This window comes from Haliotis rufescens, unplaced genomic scaffold (assembly GCF_023055435.1).
Source record: "Haliotis rufescens isolate VD_foot unplaced genomic scaffold, xgHalRufe1.0.p SCAF_18, whole genome shotgun sequence".
Lineage (NCBI taxonomy): Eukaryota > Metazoa > Mollusca > Gastropoda > Lepetellida > Haliotidae > Haliotis > Haliotis rufescens.
Window position 1 is genome coordinate 18,346,612 of NW_025963868.1, and position 19,218 is coordinate 18,365,829.

The 19,218-nt window shown below is 41.7% G+C and overlaps 1 protein-coding gene across 3 annotated transcripts in view; it reads left to right on the plus strand.

Annotated features, from left to right (window-relative positions):
• LOC124123571 (Down syndrome cell adhesion molecule homolog) overlaps positions 1–19,218 on the plus strand; it is a 147,967-nt gene that overhangs the window by 100,710 nt on the left and 28,039 nt on the right. For all 3 annotated transcript variants that reach the window (XM_048398304.1, XM_046486772.2, XM_046486773.2), the window contains 9 exons: positions 1,091–1,225; positions 7,158–7,375; positions 7,708–7,801; positions 8,186–8,461; positions 13,026–13,268; positions 15,351–15,638; positions 17,786–17,878; positions 18,320–18,532; positions 19,142–19,209. In XM_048398304.1, coding sequence (XP_048254261.1) covers positions 1,091–1,225; positions 7,158–7,375; positions 7,708–7,801; positions 8,186–8,461; positions 13,026–13,268; positions 15,351–15,638; positions 17,786–17,878; positions 18,320–18,532; positions 19,142–19,209 — 1,628 coding nt within the window. The remainder of the gene's footprint in view (positions 1–1,090; positions 1,226–7,157; positions 7,376–7,707; positions 7,802–8,185; positions 8,462–13,025; positions 13,269–15,350; positions 15,639–17,785; positions 17,879–18,319; positions 18,533–19,141; positions 19,210–19,218) is intronic.

A 19,218-nucleotide genomic window follows, 5' to 3' on the forward strand; every position in this document is an offset into this window, starting at 1 on the left:
CTTTTTTACACACCATTGACTAACTACTTGAAAGCATTATATTCTAGCAAGATAATTATATTAATAATAATATAAAACAACCTATAGTGCTGATGCAACTGTTTACATTTTGATATATATTGTACATTTGTAATCTAAAACACCTTTACTGCTTCAAGCATTACTAAACGCCCCAGAGAAATAAAAAAAGATTGCATACAGTTTACATATATTTTTTTTACATGAAACACATCAACACATGGTTGAACAGCCATGTCTAAATCATTCTTCCTGAAGCCTTCCTGAACTTCATAACTCAATAAATGATTACAATCATATTTTCACTGAATATATATGTCAAATAGTTCCACTATGATTATGACAAAAGATCCCGTTTTGTGTGTAGTTTTATAACTACTAGGGAACCAGTCTTGAGGAAAGTAGGCCTTTCAAAAAATAATTTATAAAAGTTATTTAATACGAGGTAAATGCATGTCGTTGTCAGATATCGACCCATCCGGTCATTTATTGTGATTTATATAGATCATCAATGACAGAGGCACTTTGATTCTTTGCTTTTGGCGAAACGCAATTGGCGCAAACTATAAATCACGCATACCATCACATATACTCCTTTGATTTAGTGAAACCTACTCAACATTTTCTTTTCAGTTTCTATATTATTTCCTATTTTTTAAGGCATACAAATTGGCAACTACCTGACATTCGTGATTGAACGAATTAATGTAATAGGGCTAGTTATTGTCTATTACTTATATACTTATATTACTGCTACACATTCGCGTCATTTGTAGACATACAAATAAACATATTAAAATTTGAACAGGGCAAACCACACAATCAACCACTGCCTATGGAAGCAACCTCAAATCCATTGTTTTATTCATATATTTCTACATTGAAAAATTAACTACGTAGTTCTGATTACTTTCCAGGTAGATGAATGTCACATTTGTATTTTTGATATATCTCAGATATAGTGAAATACACTGTCCTATTATGAACTTCTTTATTGATTGTGAGAGAAGTGTGCTGCTTGAAGAAAACGTGCAAACATATTGATGACCCGTCTCTGTCGTTCGTGTTTCAGATGACAACATGCAATTGTTCACCAACCACACACTGTTGATAGATGACATACGGACCTATCAGTTTGGAGAGTACACTTGTGTGGCGGTAAATATGGGTGGAGTCAATTCAACAACACTTACAATAATCCCCGGGGGTACGTATCTCAGGTCTATCTGTTCTGACAATCCAAGGCAGTTCAAGGTTTATTGGTGCACCTGTATCTGTTCGTGAAGTGTGTATACCTGTCTCTGTTCGTGGTGTATGTGTATACCTGTCTCTGTTCGTGGAGCGTGTATACCTGTCTCTGTTCGCGGAGTGTGTGTACACCTGTCTCTGTTCCTGGAGTGTGTACACCTGTCTCTGTTCGTGGAGTGTGTACACCTGTATCTGTTTGTGGAGTCTGTATACCTGTCTCTGTTCGTGGAGTGTGTACACCTGTGTCTGTTCGTGGAGTGTGTAACCTGTATCTGTTCGTGGAGTATGTACACCTGTGTCTGTTCGTGGAGTGTGTAACCTGTATCTGTTCGTGGAGTATGTACACCTGTGTCTGTTCGTGGAGTGTGTAACATGTATCTGTTTGTGGAGTGTGTATACCTGTCTCTGTTCGTGGAGTGTGTACACCGTTTTCTGTGCGTGGAGTGTGTATACCTGTACATGTATCTGTTCGTGGTGTATGTGTATACCTGTCTCCGTTCGTGGAGTGTGTATACCTGTCTCTGTTCGTGGAGTGTGTGTACACCTGTCTCTGTTCGTGGAGTGTGTACACCTGTCTCTGTTCGTGGAGTGTGTATACCTGTCTCTGTTCGTGGAGTGTGTATACCTGTATCTGTTCGTGGAATGTGTACATCTGTCTCTGTTCGTGGAGTGTGTACACCTGTCTATGTTCGTGGAGTGTGTACACCGTTTTCTGTGCGTGGAGTGTGTATACCTGTCTCAGTTCGTGGAGTGTGTACACCTGTCTCTGTTCGTGGTGTATGTGTATACCCGTCTCTGTTCGTGGAGTGTGTATACCTGTCTCTGTTTGTGGAGTGTGTGTACACCTGTGTCTGTTCGTGGAGTATGTATACCTGTCTCTGTTCGTGGAGTGTGTACACCTGTCCCTGTTCGTGGAGTGTGTGTACACCTGTCTCTGTTCGTGGAGTGTGTATACCTGTCTCTGTTCATGGAGTGTGTATACCTGTCTCTCTTTATGGAGTGTGTGTACACCTGTGTCTGTTCATGGAGTGTGTACACCTGTCTCTGTTCGTGGAGTGTGTGTACACCTGTCTCTGTTCATGGAGTGTGTATACCTGTCTCTGTTCGTGGAATGTGTATACCTGTCTCTGTTCATGGAGTGTGTATACTTGTCTCTGTTCGTGGAGTGTATACCTGTCTCTGTTCGTGGAGTGTCTGTACACCTGTCTCTGTTCGTGGAGTGTGTATACCTGTATCTGTTCGTGGAGTGTGTATACCTGTATCTGTTCGTGGTGTGTGTATACCTGTATCTGTTCGTGGAGTGTGTACACCTGTCTCTGTTCGTGGAGTGTGTGTATATTGTCTCTGTTCATGGAGTATCTTTACACTTGTCTCTGTTCGTGGAGTGTGTACACCTGTCTATGTTCGTGGAGTGTGTGTACACCTGTCTCTGTTCGTGGAGTGTGTATACCTGTCTCTGTTGATGGAGTGTGTATACCTGTACATGTATCTGTTCGTGGTGTATGTGTATACCTGTCTCTGTTCGTGGAGTGTGTACACCTGTCTCTGTTCGTAGAGTGTGTACACCTGTATCTGTTCGTGGAGTGTTTACAACTGTCTCTGTTCGTGGTGTGTGTATACCTGTATCTGTTCGTGGAGTGTGTGTATACCTGTCTCTCTTCGTGGAGTGTGTATACCTGTATCTGTTCGTGGAGTGTGTGTACAACTGTCTCTGTTCGTGGAGTGTGTACACCTGTCTCTGTTCGTGGAGTGTGTATACTTGTCTCTGTTCGTGGAGTGTGTATACTTGTCTCTGTTCGTGGAGTGTGTATACCTGTCTCTGTTCATGGAGTGTGTACACCTGTCTCTGTTCGTGGAGTGTGTACACCTGTCTCTGTTCGTGGAGTGTGTGTACACCTGTCTCTGTTCGTGGAGTGTGTACACCTGTCTCTGTTCGTGGAGTGTGTATACCTGTATCTGTTCGTGGAGTGTGTATACCTGTCTCTGTTCGTGGTGTGTGTATACCTGTATCTGTTCGTGGAGTGTGTGTACACCTGTCTCTCTTCGTGGAGTTTGTACACCTGTCTCTCTTCGTGGAGTGTGTAAACCTGTCTCTGTTCGTGGTGTGTGTACACCGTTTTCTGTGCGTGGAGTGTGTATACCTGTCTCTGTTCGTGGAGTGTGTACACCTGTCTCTGTTCGTGGAGTGTGTATACCTGTCTCTGTTCGTGGAGTGTGTACACCTGTCTCTGTTCGTGGAGTGTGTATACCTGTCTCTGTTCTTTGTGGATGTGTACATCTGTATCTGTTCGTGGAATGTGTACACCTGTATCTGTTCGTGGAGTGTGTATACCTGTATGTGTTCGTGTTGTGTGTAAACCTGTATCTGTTCGTGGTGTATGTGTATACCTGTCTCTGTTCGTGGAGTGTGTACACCTGTCTCTGTTCGTGGAGTGTGTATACCTGTATCTGTTCGTAGTGTGTGTATACCTGTCTCTGTTCGTGGAGTGTGTACAACTGTCTCTGTTCGTGGAGTGTGTATACCTGTCTCTGTTCTTTGTGTATGTGTATACATGTCTCTGTTCTTGGTGCATGTGTTTACCTGTCTCTGTTCGTGGTGTGTGTGTATACCTGTCTCTGTTCGTGGTGTGTGTGTATACCTGTCTCTGTTCGTGGTATGTGGGTATATATGTGTATGTTCGTGGTGTGTGTATACCTGTCTCTGTTCTTTGTGGATGTGTACATCTGTATCTGTTCGTGGAATGTGTACACCTGTATCTGTTCGTGGAGTGTGTATACCTGTATGTGTTCGTGTTGTGTGTAAACCTGTATCTGTTCGTGGTGTATGTGTATACCTGTCTCTGTTCGTGGAGTGTGTACACCTGTCTCTGTTCGTGGAGTGTGTATACCTGTATCTGTTCGTGGTGTGTGTATACCTGTCTCTGTTCGTGGAGTGTGTACAACTGTCTCTGTTCGTGGAGTGTGTATACCTGTCTCTGTTCTTTGTGTATGTGTATACATGTCTCTGTTCTTGGTGCATGTGTTTACCTGTCTCTGTTCGTGGTGTGTGTGTATACCTGTCTCTGTTCGTGGTGTGTGTGTATACCTGTCTCTGTTCGTGGTATGTGGGTATATATGTGTATGTTCGTGGTGTGTGTATACCTGTTTCTGTTCGTGGTGTGTGTGTGTGTGTATACCTGTGTCTGTTGTGTCTCGGTACACCCGTGTGTGTTTCGTGATGTGTGGGTACACTTGTCTCTTTTCGTTGTGTTTCGGTACACCCGTGTCTGTTCATGGTGTGTGTGTGTGTATACCTGTGTCTGTTCGTGGTGTGTGTGTGTGTGTGTGTGTGTATATATATATACCTGTGTCTGTTCGTGGTGTGTGGTACATTTGTCTCTGTTCGTTGTGTTTCGGTACACCTGTGTCTGTTCATGGTGTGTGTGTGTGTGTGTGTGTGTATATATATACCTGTGTCTGTTCATGGTGTGTGGTACACTTGTCTCTGTTCGTGGTGTTTCGGTACACCCGTGTCTGTTCATGGTGTGTGTGTGTGTGTATATACCTGTGTCATTTCGTGGTGTGTGGTACACTTGTCTCTGTTCGTTGTGTTTCGGTACACCCGTGTCTGTTCATGGTGTGTGTGTGTGTGTGTGTGTGTGTGTGTGTGTGTGTGTGTGTGTGTGTGTGTGTGTGTGTGTGTGTGTGTGTGTGTGTGTGTGTGTGTGTGTGTGTGTGTGTGTGTGTGTGTGTGTGTGTACCTGTGTCTGTTCGTGGTGTGTGGTACACTTGTCTCTGTTCGTGGTCTTTCGGTACATCCGTGTCTGTTCATGGTGTGTGTGTGTGTGTGTGTGTGTGTGTGTGTATACCTGTGTCTGTTCGTGGTGTGTGGTACACTTGTCTCTGTTCGTGGTCTTTCGGTACATCCGTGTCTGTTCATGGTGTGTGTGTGTGTATATATATACCTGTGTCATTTCGTGGTGTGTGGTACACTTGTCTCTGTTCGTTGTGTTTCGGTACACCTGTGTCTGTTCATGGTGTGTGGTACACCTGTGTCTGTTCGTTGTGTTTCGGTACACCTGTGCATGTGATGTATGGGTACAGTTGTGTTTTAGAGGTAGATGTACAGTTGACCCGTGTCTGCTCCAAGTGTCAATGTAAAGGGTGCACTCGTGTCTGTTTGATTGGTGGCACGTGGTACTGTGCAAGAAACACACGTCAGAAATCAGGTTAATTTGACCAGGGCCGACAGTGGAGAGCAGGTGGGTGATAGCTTCTCAGGTTTAGGCCCTGCTTTACAATGAATCACAGTGAAACGTTGTAAGCCTTCCAAAACCCCTTACTCGAAAGTAAATGTGGGTATATATGTGTATGTTCGTGGTGTGTGTATACCTGTTTCTGTTCGTGGTGTGTGTGTGTGTGTATACCTGTGTCTGTTGTGTCTCGGTACACCCGTGTGTGTTTCGTGATGTGTGGGTACACTTGTCTCTTTTCGTTGTGTTTCGGTACACCCGTGTCTGTTCATGGTGTGTGTGTGTGTATACCTGTGTCTGTTCGTGGTGTGTGTGTGTGTGTGTGTGTGTGTATATATATATACCTGTGTCTGTTCGTGGTGTGTGGTACATTTGTCTCTGTTCGTTGTGTTTCGGTACACCTGTGTCTGTTCATGGTGTGTGTGTGTGTGTGTGTGTGTGTGTGTATATATATACCTGTGTCTGTTCATGGTGTGTGGTACACTTGTCTCTGTTCGTGGTGTTTCGGTACACCCGTGTCTGTTCATGGTGTGTGTGTGTGTGTATATACCTGTGTCATTTCGTGGTGTGTGGTACACTTGTCTCTGTTCGTTGTGTTTCGGTACACCCGTGTCTGTTCATGGTGTGTGTGTGTGTGTGTGTGTGTGTGTGTGTGTGTGTGTGTGTGTGTGTGTGTGTGTGTGTGTGTGTGTGTGTGTGTGTGTGTGTGTGTGTGTACCTGTGTCTGTTCGTGGTGTGTGGTACACTTGTCTCTGTTCGTGGTCTTTCGGTACATCCGTGTCTGTTCATGGTGTGTGTGTGTGTGTGTGTGTGTGTGTGTATACCTGTGTCTGTTCGTGGTGTGTGGTACACTTGTCTCTGTTCGTGGTCTTTCGGTACATCCGTGTCTGTTCATGGTGTGTGTGTGTGTGTGTGTGTGTGTGTGTATACCTGTGTCTGTTCGTGGTGTGTGGTACACTTGTCTCTGTTCGTGGTCTTTCGGTACATCCGTGTCTGTTCATGGTGTGTGTGTGTGTATATATATACCTGTGTCATTTCGTGGTGTGTGGTACACTTGTCTCTGTTCGTTGTGTTTCGGTACACCTGTGTCTGTTCATGGTGTGTGGTACACCTGTGTCTGTTCGTTGTGTTTCGGTACACCTGTGCATGTGATGTATGGGTACAGTTGTGTTTTAGAGGTAGATGTACAGTTGACCCGTGTCTGCTCCAAGTGTCAATGTAAAGGGTGCACTCGTGTCTGTTTGATTGGTGGCACGTGGTACTGTGCAAGAAACACACGTCAGAAATCAGGTTAATTTGACCAGGGCCGACAGTGGAGAGCAGGTGGGTGATAGCTTCTCAGGTTTAGGCCCTGCTTTACAATGAATCACAGTGAAACGTTGTAAGCCTTCCAAAACCCCTTACTCGAAAGTAATTTTCGGTTGTGTCGAACCTCGCATAACTTGAAGTATTGATATTGGTGTTTGACCGTACGTGCATATATTTTTAGTAGAAGTAGTAGTAGAGAAGTGGTAGTGGTAATGGTAGTGGTAGTGGTAGTGGTAGTGGTAGTGGAATAGAATCTGATATCCCGATTACGTGTACTATGGTGTCACATACTCCGTGTATGTTTGTTACTACACACCTCTGAGTGTTTATGATATATGGATACACTTGCAGAGTTTCCCTACCTCATCACCAGACCCACGAACGCCACCTCTATTCTGGGGACCAATGTAACGTTGCAGTGTAGGGGACAATCCGGGAATCCCTTCTCTATGCGATGGGCGAAAACCAGTGTAGGTGACGGCCAAGGGAGTATCAATATCAGGAGCAACACCGAAGAGGAGCAGACAGCAAGAGTGACAGTAAAGAGGAATGGAGACCTGCAGTTTATTGTGAGTTGTTAATCGAGGCACCGGTGGCGTTCCTTCAAACAATCAGACACCATCCGTACTGACCGCTAAAGACGAAATGATCTGCATTCGTGATAATAGTTTAGTATCAGAACACAGATGTATATAGGTCGCGTGTCAAAGGACTTCACCAAAGTGGCAAGAGAGAAAACGTTCCCAGTTACACACTTTACACTATATTAAGACAATGATATATGGCAACAATCACCACTTTCGGATCTGTCTTTTGATATTGTTTTACACAAAGTATGTACCACAAAGATTTTTCTTAATTACAATTGTATCATATTAAGAGAGGGTATTTCTTTTGACAGAGTATCAGAAAGTCTGACGAAGGGTGGTACACGTGTTCCGCCGTAAACAAAGAGGGTAACGTGACAGCGGATCCCGTCTACGTACGAGTGCACAGTAAGTAGTAACGTTCCTGTGCATTTGCTAACAATTTTATCATGTAGAAGATTTATTCATTGATTTACTACTCTCAATAATTAGTGAAAGACTCCTGCATGATGTTCGGAGCACACGGGTATCGCCTCTCAATCCCCCTGACCAAATGTTTATAAACATCCCCCGATGAATGCACATGATCATTAGTTTGAAACATAACAGCAAAGCTATTTGTGTCTTTTGAATCCGTTTCATCTTTATATTATTGTGGTAATAGTACGGCGACAAGGTAATTTCAAATAGTGTAATATTTTAAAGCTTTTCCATTATTATAAGCGCCGAGCTAATTTCTTATTAAGGGCGTCCATTTGTGTGCTGCAATAACTTGGATATTGTTACCTTCAGCTCCGCCTCAAATACTGTCCACCAACAGTCCAGTGTCTGTTCTCGCAAAGAGTCAGGTCAAACTCAGCTGTAATGTCTCGGGTGACCCTGCACCAACCTTAAAGTGGAAGTCACCTGCGGGAACGCAGGTCACCCCGATCACGGTTAAATACATACCTGCAGGCTTGGATCTCACCATTACATCTGTTGATTCAAGGGAAGATGGGGGATGGTGGACGTGTGAGGCATGCAATGTGGTGGCATGTGCGATGGGTGGAGTACAACTTCTCATAGAAGGTAAGAATTGTATAGAAGGACGTGTGTGTTGAGAGGGGGGAGTGGTAGGGGGATACCGATGCTTGCAGGTGAGAATGACCTGCTAGAGCGGATAAAGCAAGGTAAGCATGGCTTGCTAGAGTTGATGAGAAAAGGTAAGCATGTCTTCATAGAGTTGATTAGAAAAGGTAAGCAGCACGGGCTAGAGTCGATTAGAAAAGGTCAGCAGGACGGGCTAGAGTCGATTAGAAAAGGTAAGCATGTCTTCATAGAGTTGATTAGAAAAGGTAAGCAGCACGGGCTAGAGTCGATTAGAAAAGGTAAGCAGGACGGGCTAGAGTTTATTAGAAAAGGTAAGCATGTCTTCATAGAGTTGATTAGAAAAGGTAAGCAGGACGGGCTAGAGTTGATTAGAAAAGGTAAGCAGGACGGACTAGAGTCCATTAGAAAAGGTAAGCAGGACGGGCTAGAGTCGATTAGAAAAGGTAAGCAGGACGGGCTAGAGTTTATTAGAAAAGGTAAGCAGGACGGACTAGAGTCCATTAGAAAAGGTAAGCATGTTTTCATAGAGTTGATTAGAAAAGGTAAGCAGGACGAGCTAGAGTCTATTAGAAATGGTAAGCATGTCTTCATAGAGTTGATTAGAAAAGGTAAGCAGGACGGACTAGAGTTGATTAGAAAAGGTAAGCAGGACGGGCTAGAGTTGATTAGAAAAGGTAAGCAGGACGGACTCGAGTTGATTAGAAAAGGTAAGCAGGACGGGCTAGAGTCTATTAGAAATGGTAAGCATGTCTTCATAGAGTTGATTAGAAAAGGTAAGCAGGACGGACTAGAGTTGATTAGAAAAGGTAAGCAGGACGGGCTAGAGTCCATTAGAAAAGGTAAGCATGTCTTCATAGAGTTGATTGGAAAAGGTAAGCATGACGGGCTAGAGTTGATTATAAAAGGTAAGCATGACGGACAAGATTTGATTATAAAAGTTATGCATGACTGGCTAGAGTTGATAAAAAAAGTTACGCATGACTTGCTAGAGTCGATTAGAAAGGATAAGCAAGGATAAGAGAGGGGGGAGTGGTAGGGGGATACCGATGCTTGCAGGTGAGCATGACCTGCTAGAGCGGATAAAGCAAGGTAAGCATGGCTTGCTAGAGTTGATGAGAAAAGGTAAGCATGTCTTCATAGAGTTGATTAGAAAAGGTAAGCAGGACGGACTAGAGTCGATTATAAAAGGTCAGCAGGACGGGCTAGAGTTAATTATACAAGATAAGCAGGACAGTATAGATTATTATTAAAGGTAAGCCTGAATGTATAGAGTATAATTAAAGGTGAACATGACGGGCTAGAGTCGATTAGAAAAGATAGGCAGGACTGGCTAAAGTTGATTAGAAAAGGTGAGCAGGACGGGCTTCAGTTGATTATGAAAGGTATGCATGACTGTATAGAATATTATTGAAGGTAAGCATGACTGTATAGCATATTATTGAAGGTAAGCATGACTGTATAGAATATTATTGTAGGTAAGCATGACTGTATAGAATATTATTAAAGGTAAGCATGACTGGCTAGAGTTGATTATAAAAGCTAAGCATGACTTGCTAGAGTTGATTTGAAAAGTTAAGCGTCACTGGCTTAGAGTTGATTAGAAATGCTAAGCATGACTGGCTAGAGTTACTTATACAAGAAAAGCAGGACTGTATAGAGTATTATTAAAGGTAAGCATGACTAGCTAGATTTGATTATAAAAGGTTAGCATGACTTGCCAGATTTGAAAAGAAAAAATAAACATGACGGGCTAGAGTTGTTTAGAATGGTAACCAGGACTGGCTAGAGATGATTATGAAAGGTAAGCATGACGGGCTAGAGTTGATTATAAAAGGTTAGCATGATGAGCTGGAGTTAATTATTAAAGGTAAGCATGATTGGTTGGAGTTAATTATTAAAGGTAAGCATGATTGGCTGGAGTTAATTATGAAAGGTAAGCATGATTGGCTAGAGTTGATTATAAAAGGTAAGCATGATTGGCTGGAGTTAATTATGAAAGGTAAGCATGACGAGCTGGAGTTAATTATTAAAGGTAAGCATGATTGGCTGGAGTTAATTATTAAAGGTAAGCATGATTGGCTGGAGTTAATTATGAAAGGTAAGCATGATTGGCTAGAGTTGATTATAAAAGGTAAGCATGATTGGCTGGAGTTAATTATTAAAGGTAAGCATGATTGGCTGGAGTTAATTATTAAAGGTAAGCATGACGAGCTGGAGTTAATTATTAAAGGGAGGCATGATTGGCTAGAGTTGATTATAAAAGGTAAGCATGATTGGCTGAAGTTAATTATTAAAGGTAAGCATGACGAGCTGGAGTTAATTATTAAAGGTAAGCATGATTGGCTGGAGTTAATTATTAAAGGTAAGCATGATTGGCTGGAGTTAATTATTAAAGGTAAGCATGATTGGCTAGAGTTGATTATAAAAGGTAAGCATGATTGGCTGGAGTTAATTATGAAAGGTAAGCATGACGAGCTGGAGTTAATTATTAAAGGTAAGCATGATTGGCTGGAGTTAATTATTAAAGGTAAGCATGATTGGCTGGAGTTAATTATGAAAGGTAAGCATGATTGGCTAGAGTTGATTATAAAAGGTAAGCATGATTGGCTGGAGTTAATTATGAAAGGTAAGCATGACGAGCTGGAGTTAATTATTAAAGGGAGGCATGATTGGCTAGAGTTGATTATAAAAGGTAAGCATGATTGGCTGAAGTTAATTATTAAAGGTAAGCATGACGAGCTGGAGTTAATTATTAAAGGTAAGCATGATTGGCTGGAGTTAATTATTAAAGGTAAGCATGATTGGCTGGAGTTAATTATTAAAGGTAAGCATGATTGGCTAGAGTTGATTATAAAAGGTAAGCATGATTGGCTGGAGTTAATTATGAAAGGTAAGCATGACGAGCTAGAGTTAATTATTAAAGGTAAGCATGATTGGCTGGAGTTAATTATTAAAGGTAAGCATGATTGGCTGGTGTTAATTATGAAAGGTAAGCATGATTGGCTAGAGTTGATTATAAAAGGTAAGCATGATTGGCTGGAGTTAATTATGAAAGGTAAGCATGACGAGCTGGAGTTAATTATTAAAGGTAAGCATGATTGGCTGGAGTTAATTATTAAAGGTAAGCATGATTGGCTGGAGTTAATTATGAAAGGTAAGCATGACGAGCTGGAGTTAATTATTAAAGGTAAGCATGATTGGCTGGAGTTAATTATTAAAGGTAAGCATGATTGGCTGGAGTTAATTATGAAAGGTAAGCATGATTGGCTAGAGTTGATTATAAAAGGTAAGCATGATTGGCTGGAGTTAATTATGAAAGGTAAGCATGACGAGCTGGAGTTAATTATTAAAGGTAAGCATGATTGGCTGGAGTTAATTATTAAAGGTAAGCATGATTGGCTGGAGTTAATTATGAAAGGTAAGCATGATTGGCTAGAGTTGATTATAAAAGGTAAGCATGATTGGCTGGAGTTAATTATGAAAGGTAAGCATGACGAGCTGGAGTTAATTATTAAAGGGAGGCATGATTGGCTAGAGTTGATTATAAAAGGTAAGCATGATTGGCTGAAGTTAATTATTAAAGGTAAGCATGACGAGCTGGAGTTAATTATTAAAGGTAAGCATGATTGGCTGGAGTTAATTATTAAAGGTAAGCATGATTGGCTGGAGTTAATTATTAAAGGTAAGCATGATTGGCTGGAGTTAATTATGAAAGGTAAGCATGATTGGCTAGAGTTGATTATAGAAGGTAAGCATGACGGGCTGGAGTTGATTATAAAAGGTTAGCATGACGAGCTGGAGTTTATTATGAAAGATCAGCATGACGAGCTGGAGTTGATTATTAAAGGTAAGCATGATTGGCTGTAGTTAATTATGAAAGGTAAGCATGATTGGCTAGACTTGAATATGAAAGGTAAGCATGATTGGCTAGAGTTGATTATGAAAGGTAAGCAAGACGAGCTAGAGTTGAGTATACACGACGGTGTACAGCTGCTGCGAACCGCGTAATCAAAAAGTAGAGAGAGTAGTTTTATCGAAAGATGTGATGAAGATTACCAGTTGTTAAGCGAATAAATGCTATTATTGGCTAATATTGCTAAACTGGATAGAATAATATAACAACTGACACAGTACTGCTCTCATATTGCCTAACGAAGGGCCATTATTGTTCACGTAACCGGAAGGGGAGGAACGGGCGCCCCAACTGATGATATATGAAGCGATGGTGTCCCGTGTCTATATTTAGAAAGAAAACTATAACTATTTGAATAGTTAAACACTCGTTTGAAAGCAGATGGGGGCATATCTAACACTTTGGCCAAATGAAACGTGCAGGCCGTAATCTGACATTCTGATCTTTCTTGCAGGTGCTAGTATCGATCATTGCACTGTCAATATTAGTTGCATTGTCAATCACAACGATAATTATAAGATTGGAGCTAAAAAGGCTAACAAAATTGTCACGATGTTGACAGATCCAAGTCCGTGAATCCTCACCATTTTAGCTACAATAAAGGTAACTGATGTGTGTTGCTTACAACAGGAGAGCCGGTGATACGCACTGACCAATCTCTGCGGAATGCTACAACCATTGCATTGGTGTGCCGGGCGTTTGGACTGCCTATCCCCAACTTAACGTACTCACGAGGGTCTACAGTCATTGACAGGTCTACTCTTGGACACAGAGTGGAGGGGCAATGGCTCTACATATCGGCGTCCTCCCTGGGAGACACATATACGTGCACAGCAGAAAACAGACATGGATCAAGCACCAAAACATTTACGAGTAAGATATGAAAACAATGCCCTCAATTTGTTACATTTATCCTTATATTACTTTGTGGTAATCAAGAATACCCAGTACATGCGTATACTGTAAGTGAGTGAGTTGTTGATGTGAGACTTAATACACAGTACATGCATACTGTGAGTGAGTTGTTGATGTGAAACTTAATACACAGTACATGTATACTGTGAGTGAGTTGTTGATGTGAAACTTAATACACAGAACATGTATACTGTGAGTGAGTTGTTGATGTGAAACTTAAAACACAGTACATGTATACTGTGAGTCAGTGAGTTGTTGATGTGAGACTTAATACACAGTACATGCATACTGTGAGTGAGTTGTTGATGTGAAACTTAATACACAGTACATGCATACTGTGAGTGAGTTGTTGATGTGAAACTTAATACACAGTACATGTATACTATGAGTGAGTTGTTGATGTGAAACTTAATACACAGTACATGTATACTGTGAGTCAGTGAGTTGTTGATGTGAGACTTAATACACAGTACATGTATACTGTGAGTGAGTTGTTGATGTGAGAATTAAATATAGAATACTAAACGAGCTCCCGTGTAATACCAATTTTATGAAACGAGTGAATAGTTTTGGTATCTGACGAGCGAAAGCGAGTCAGATACCACAACTATTCACGAGTTTCATAAAATTGGTTTTACACGAGAGCGAGTTTAGTATTTTATTTATTACTTGTCATTTATAATGTTTTTAGAATTATGCTGTTGAGTGTAAATAGGCTGACACCTGCACGATCCATGGCATAATCCAATTGAGTTTAAAAGGAATAATACTTCAAACACGTCAAAAGTTGAAACGTATGAATTTAATATCATACAATGGTCCACCTTTAGAATTCAGGCATTCGTCCCACAAACTTATCGTAGTGCTAAAGCTATCACTAAACTCACATAATTTAACTTAGACTAACGACTGTCGTTGCGCTAGAGTACGATCGCCTTGTGGAACGGGGGCTTGCACCTCAAAGTTTACAATCACGTCACAATACCCGATGACGTAATTTGTTGAATTTTGTTGCAAGATCCATCGGCGAAACAATGCCATGTGACGTCAGCCTAGCAACAAGGTTGCTGGGGTCATCGAGTGTGCATAAGCTCCTCCCAGTGATCTATCATCTCCACACACAATGTCGTTGAATACGCCAAGGGATGTTGAGAGCTTTCAATATTTGTTCGTGAAACGTGTTCCGAGAGTACATAAGCACGCGTTTTAGTATTACACAATGTGTAATAAAGCTGTATGTTTATTAAACGGGTGATCTCTTCACGGGCAAGTAATAATAAACAGTACATGCATACTGTGAGTTGTTGATGTGAGACTTAATACACAGTACATGTATACTATGAGTGAGTTGTTGATGTGAAACTTAATACACGGTACATGCATACTGTGAGTGAGTTGTTGATGTGAAACTTTATACACAGTACATGCATACTGTGAGTGAGTTGTTGATGTGAAACTTGGTACACAGTACATGTATACTGTGAGTGAGTTGTTCATGTGAAACTTAATACACAGTACATGTATACTGTGAGTGAGTTGTTGATGTGAGACTTAATACACAGTACATGTATACTGTGAGTGAGTTGTTGATGTGAAACTTAGTACACAGTACATGTATACTGTGAGTGAGTTGTTGATGTGAGACTTAATACACAGTACATGCATACTGTGAGTCAGTGAGTTGTTGATGTGAGACTTAATACACAGTACATGCATACTGTGAGTGAGTTGTTGATGTGAAACTTAATACACAGTACATGTATACTGTGAGTGAGTTGTTGATGTGAGACTTAATACACAGTACATGTATACTGTGAGTGAGTTGTTGATGTGAAACTTAATACACAGTACATGTATACTGTGAGTGAGTTGTTGATGTGAAACTTAATACACAGTACATGTATACTGTGAGTGAGTTGTTGATGTGAAACTTAATACACAGTATATGCATACTGTGAGTGAGTTGTTGATGTGAAACTTAATACACAGTACATGTATACCGTGAGTGAGTTGTTGATGTGAGACTTTACCCTGTTGTAGAGCCTGACCCTGGACCCTCCCTCACGTCAATCAATGTCACATCAAGGGAGATAACTGTCACCTGGGAACCTGTTAAGGTATCTGGCAATCTGTTTGTGACGGGAAGCCATCTGAAATACAACCAGGCGAGTGCGACTTCAGCGACTGTTTCCGAAGTCTCCATGTTGCTGGGCCACCGAGTGACTGGGCTATTGCCGTACACAACCTATGTGTTTGCTGTTTCTGTAACCAACGTCTTGGGAACAGGATCGTACGGTCACTCGCTCACCATAACAACGCGAGCAGAAGGTATAGTACATTACACTGAACCTTTCTCGACACTTAACCAAAGCAATATGCTTGTTTCGAAATGAACTGAGTTTATTTCATGAGTGTATGTGTATTATTAAATTTGTAAGAAATGGTTTTGATTTTTTTCGAATCAGATTTTCAAACAAATTAATGTATTGGTACATAGAATGTAAGGAACGTTACAAACACGAAGACTTGGCACTCACCAATCCATAATGTAAACTGCCGACCCCACTGTATGTGACCATTCAGTCCTCCTAAACGAAACTCCCAACGTAAACTAAACTAGGCGGCAAAAGAGAGTATAGGTTGACAATTTGTAATTTTCCTAAAAACAGCGATAACTAGTAGAAAGTGGGTATTGGGAATATGACTGCCCAGGAACAGGTACCAAAAACACCTCACCCGAACGCGCCACCTTTGACGGCGCTCGTGCGGTGACAAAAAAATGGTGAAATTCGTTTCCCGCCTATGCCATAAACTGCAGATGCATGTTAGCTGTATAAATGCGTTCGTCAGCAGGGTATAACCACACGTGATGAAAGCACACAAAAGAAATGCCACGACTGTCACAGGAGCAGGGAGAGAGAGAGAGAGCCATCGGTATGGCCGAAATGGGGGCAACACAGGTCCAAATTGCCAGAAGGTTTGGTTGTACACCATTGACAGTAGCCAGGCTGATTCAACGGTACAGGCAGACAGGGAGGACACAGGACATGCCTAGAGCCGGACGACCCCGAGTGATAACACCACTGGAAGACGGACAGATACGATCCATTCACCTGAGAAACAGATTCGTAACGGCGAAGGCGACGGCGACGGCGACGGCAGCAACAGCGTTGGGACATCCCATTAACCAACGTACAGTACTACGACGACTTCGTGCTGCTGGAATCCGAGCGTATCGTCCTTTCCGAGGAATGGTACCGACTGCTCAACGCCTGAGACTGCGATGGGCAAGCAGGTTCGACACTGGCAAGTGAGAAATTGGCGTTGAGTGCTGTTTACTGATGAAAGTCTGTTTAACTTGTTTCGAAATGACGGCTGAGAACTAGTTTATCGACGCAGAGGCTCCGACTTGTATTCGAGAGGTCCATCCATTCGGCGGGGGAGGTGTCATGGTGTAGGGCGGTATTTGTGTAGATCAGAAGACTGATTTGGTGATTATACAGGGAAACCTGAACGCTGTGCAGTACAGAGACCAAGTGTTGCAGCCAGTTGAGCTTCCGTTCTTACAAAACCAACAGCAGGGGACATTGTTTCAACACGACAATGCCAGGCCCCATACTGCTAGACTGACTCGGAACTTTCTAAACCAGCAGAACGTTGACGTTTTGCCCTGGCCTGCCCACTCACCCGATATGAATCCTATTGAACATCTGTGGGATCATCTTGACAGACAGACAAGAATTGCAGCAGGCCCTGAGAGACGAGTGGCAACCGATTCCAGTCCACGTCATCAGAAGACTGACGTCATCGATGAGGCGGTGTATTACAGCATGCATTGAGGCAGCTTGAGGTCATACACGCTATTGAAGGCAACCTTGTCGACAAATGAACTTGTAGTGTGTCTGACATTTCAGACAACTTTTGAAACTGAAAGTTCTTACCCCACCATTGTTTACCTTGAGCTTACATTACCTGTGATTGCACAATTTCATTCAAACTGTGGTTGATCAATCATTTGTTACCCCTCCCTAGATTATATTATAATTCAAAACAAAACCTCTTCTTGTCATTTTTGTTATCAATCATGGAACTCGACCTATACTTTCTTTTGCCGCCCGGTTTATAAGGAGAACCCTGTATAAAGAACATGTGTCCCGGAAACACGGAAGGACACCGCCAGATCCACATACTGTACATGAAAATCGTACTTTTAGCAATACTAACTTTAGTTAATGTTATTGGAAATATTCTATGATCAAGTATCTACTGTATTATCAACTTTTGAATTCATTATTGTTGGTAATTGTGTAATTTCAAGTAAACTGTCAATGCTGTCTCGGACTTATAGTTTCCCGCGAAGATGAACAAGTATGGTCAAGTCATACCATCTGTGTGTTGGGGCTTACAGGGCGACCAGGCCACGTCATTATACAAAATATGCTTGGTTTCTATCATGGCCACTGATTGCATTCCAGCCCCTACCTCTCCTGTTGCCGTGGCAGCACGTGTGTTGAATTCAACAGTCACTGTGACATGGTTCCACTCACTCCACCTCTATGGAAACATTGGTCAGTATTATTGGCATATATCAACGGCTACGTTATAGTAGGTTGAGACCTTGCAAACTTCAACTGCACGAACTTAACATATGGTTAAGTCCATGACATTTCATAATCCCGTTATACTTTGTCTTTATTGAAGTTGGAGGAGCTGATGTATCAGACAGTATATACGCAATGTACTGCATGAAATGACCATATGTAGTTTTCCCCCACATAGTCTCAAATCCACAGCGATTGGCTGCGCCCCATATGCGTGCCTGAAAATAATAAACGTGGGTTCGCATGGCGGTTCGCATGGCGGTTCGCCCCGATTCTGTATCTGAGTGACTGAAGCGGATCGACGGGGGCCACTGTTTTGTGTTAACGAATGAAATGGGGTAGCTGGTATCAATCTTTTGTCTTTCCGGATAATATGGAACATTGGTTGTCGTGGTTATGTGTTTGTAGATGACGTTGAGTACCAAGTTTCCCTGGTGGCAAGGGGACCCAGTGGCGAATATGACACTCAAGTCAAGCAACAGACCCAATCTGCCAAAAATACACTTGAAGCCAGCATTAATGCCGAGTACGGTTCTTACCAGGTGTCTGTGAGAGCAATCAACAGCCTCATCAACATGAGCAGTGACCCCACAAGTGTCATGGTGAATGTGTACAAACCAGGTATAAATAAATTATGATACCAAATAATTGTCCGACCATACGCACATACATACATACATACATACATACATACATACATACATACATACATACATACATACATACATACATACATACATACATACATACATACGCACATACATACATACATACATACATACATACATACATACATACATACATACATACATACGCACATACATACATACATACATACATACATACATACATACATACATACATACATACATACATACGCACATACATACATACATACATACATACATACATACATACATACATACATACATACATACATACATACATACATACATACGCACATACATACATACATACATACATACATACATACATACATACATACATACATACATACATACATACATACATACATACGCACATACATACATACATACATACATACATACATACATACATACATACATACATACGCACATACATACATACATACATACATACATACATACATACATACATACATACATACATACATACATACATACATTTTATTATGTCTTCTTCTCATGGATGTATTCAAGATACAAAGCTATGAATGTATGTTTGCAGCTCCCGTGTTTGTACCACAGATCACAGTTTCCCCCATCGACCACCAGTCACTATCCGTCAGATGGAATGTAAGTGCA